We start from the raw sequence: 3,150 nt of genomic DNA, 5'->3' as shown, positions 1-3,150 counted from the left end.
TTTTAACTTCCTATTATGTATAATTTTAAGGTATTTTCAAAGTTATTTGTTTTGTACAATCTTTTTGGTTAATAAATATTTTTTTCATTTTTCATTTTTCATTTTCATTCTTACTCTCAGATCTGTATATTTGTTTTGTTGTATTTCATTGTATATTCTGTGCACGAGGTGGTTGCACGAGTCCGCGGTGAGTGCGTGCAACGCGCGCAGTCTGTGTGACGTGAACACTACTGTTAGCCGGCGACGTAGCGAAGACCACAGGGGATCCTGACAACATAAACAGTAAAGGAGAGATAAACTACAAGTTTATAGATTGTACATAATAATGAAGATATAATTTTTATTAAAGAAAAAAGAAATGAAAAAAATATAAATCGATAAATGAATAGCTTATGATTATGATTAATTTCTACCGCAAATTCTAATCTATACTGACAAAGTTCAAGGGTCTTGTGTACAAGAACCATAATACGAGTAATGCATATGTGTACCTATTAATACAAATGTTACATAATTCGTGTTGTCTTACTTTGACTGTGAACAAATTAAGAGCTCCAATTGGATCGCTCTTCCCCGAGCTGAGGAACCTGTCTTTGAAGACACTGGCGTCTTTAACCAGCACATTACGAGCGATATCCGGGCAGTTGATGATGAGAGCCGGTCGCCAGAACAACCAGATACCCACGTACGGACTGCGGAATTTGTCGTACATCCGCCGCATCCATACTGACTGGAAAAACAAACGAAAAACCACTAACCTTTTTAATTCATTCGGTACAAAACCGATCTTTAGATAACTGATATATCAGTAGACGGTCAAATAATTTTAGTAGTACAACGTTTTATCAATATTAAATTCTGTTACCGAAGTAACAGATATAAGTGATTTAAGAAAGGTTCGACATTATACTAACTGGATTCTCTCGCTGCAAGAAGGTGAGGCTGCCAAGGATTGGATGTGGCGGGAGATGCGGGACTCCGCGCCGCCGCCAATAGTCCCGCCGGCGCTTCCCGTGCTGGCACGCCAGCAACGCCAGCGACACCAAAAATATACTCAGAAGTATCAGAAACATCTGCAGATCAGTTAATTCGAGTTAAATGCAAACATTCCATTCCTTAAAAAAATAGAATCCTTTTAAAAATAGGATTTTACACTGAACACCCACGTTGTTTTTTTTTTCAAAGATGTTTGATTTTGTTAGGACTTAAATTGAGTTTTAATTATTATTGGTTTGTTATTAACAATAACAACTTGTATCGTACTCTGTATAATAGTGCAAACCGCGCACTGCACCGAGATATCATTTTGTTTTTGTCTGCTATTGACAAACATGATTAGTTTACGACCTTTCTTATCACAAATGCACAGTGCATCGTGAAAGTTTATTTATTTATATTACTTTAATTAATCTTATCTAGTTTTTATTTTAACAGTGGTAGAGCCCGCTTTAACATCTTCGCACGAATGGGCCGGCTCGCCCTGTGTAATACCACGATTGCATAGAAGACAGGCGTGAAGTGGAAGAAATTCCGTCTGAAGAGTGTGGTGCCGGAGGCCCTATTTTAGTCCATTTCCCTTTCCACTCTTTTCTTAGAGGAAAGGATGGGAAGGAAAAGTGGATTTAACGATGGAGGAGACACATAGGAAAGGGAATTGTCCTCTTTATGTGCGTCTCTTCCTCCGTGAATTAAGGGTATGCAACGCATCTGCAATAGCGGATGTTAATGGGCAGCGGACGCTTTCCATTTCGGTGGATTCAGGTGGATTTATATTACAAAAGAAATAAAAAACCTCAGTATTAAATTAAAATTGTAGTAGAAAACTTGTTATGTGCATATTTAATATAAAAGTCTGTTTAATATGCATATAAAAGTTTTATGTGCATATAAAAGTCTGTTTAATAACAAAAAAATCATCCTAAGTTGGTAGATATTGTAAACTTTTAGGTATAATATAGTTTATGGTTATTTCTGAGATCAAATGTCAATTGTATTATACGGATGTATGTAACTGTAACTATGTAATTAGATAAAGCAATCAACTTGTCACAACATTCAAATGAAGCTTTGATAGGATCTAATCTGTTAGACCGCAGACATCATCAGTGCAAACTTGAAGCTCTACTATATACTTCATTTATTTACAACTAGCTTTTGCCTTCGACTCCGCCCGCGTGGTATATAAAAAACAAAAAACCTAAAGTAAGTACCCCATGTGTTCTTACAGAATATTCTCTACATATGTACCAAATTTCATCGAGATCCGTTTAGCAGTTTAGACAACAAACTCTAAAAAACATCCATCCATCTAAACTTTCGCATTTATAATATTAGTAATTAGTAAGAAGTAACATTAGATATCACGCCGCCCAAAATATGAGGTTAAAAAAAATACAATATCCACAAAACTTATCGCAATGGAACAATTCATTGACAGAAAAACAGATTTTTAGTGAAATAATGCGTAGTAATTGCACAATCGTCGGCTTGTTGACTCCTTTTGTATAGCGTCAGTCGACATACAAATGGCGCGCTCTTGTCGGGGATTCAATTCCATTCGATAGCCGACAACAAAGATAATTAAAAAGTTCCGAATTGCTTTCAAAGCAATTTCGGATGCGGCATTACGGTACTCGTACCTTTGAACTCGTTACCTTCATGTTTATTTGTTACCGATGTAACGTAATTACAATGTGTGTTAACAATTTTTACCCGAACCGGAGTAATGTTTTTTTGGCGTATGAATGTAATTTACATTGGTTTTATGTTAATTCCATTGTTCCTATAAGATTGCACCGCTTTGAGAGGACCTTGTCGGTGAAATACTGAAACGAAACTTGCTAATCGCCGCTTTCGATCCGACAAACGACGTGGCGATATTTAAGATGATGTTACATATTTAAATGGCGTTTCAAAATTCGCAGTGATTGTAGTGTTTTGGATTGCTTCGTAGTAAGCGGCTCTGTACCTATTATGCAAGAATTGTTAAGTAGTTTGTACAACACTATTGTCTTTAGCTTCTGAGACGCTAGTAAAACAATTAGGGCAAACATTAGAGTGAGGCGGCGAGTGAGGCTCACAGGCGCACTCACAGGCGCGCTGTAAATTATTCCCACCGACGTAAGTGTACTTAACGTCTTGCTGAACTTG

At 36.9% G+C, this 3,150-nt stretch overlaps 1 protein-coding gene across 3 annotated transcripts in view; it reads right to left on the bottom strand.

The window, feature by feature from the left end:
- LOC106106792 (cytochrome P450 6k1-like) overlaps positions 1-3,150 on the bottom strand; it is an 11,614-nt gene that overhangs the window by 7,536 nt on the left and 928 nt on the right. The window contains exons 1-4 of one of the 3 annotated variants that reach the window (XM_013287451.1): positions 1,167-1,313; positions 915-1,073; positions 530-730; positions 115-267 (exon numbers count right to left, since the gene is read on the bottom strand). In XM_013287451.1, the coding sequence (XP_013142905.1) occupies positions 115-267; positions 530-730; positions 915-1,073 (513 nt within the window). In that variant the 5' untranslated portion in view covers positions 1,167-1,313. Of the gene's footprint in view, positions 1-114; positions 268-529; positions 731-914; positions 1,074-1,153; positions 1,314-3,150 lie in introns of those variants that run through there. The other 2 variants (XM_013287452.1, XM_013287450.1) reach the window with 2 other exon arrangements.

Source organism: Papilio polytes, unplaced genomic scaffold (genome assembly GCF_000836215.1).
Source record: "Papilio polytes unplaced genomic scaffold, Ppol_1.0 DF822178.1, whole genome shotgun sequence".
NCBI lineage: Eukaryota > Metazoa > Arthropoda > Insecta > Lepidoptera > Papilionidae > Papilio > Papilio polytes.
The sequence above is the reverse complement of the archived record's forward strand: the minus strand, read 5'-3'. Positions and strand labels throughout refer to the sequence as shown.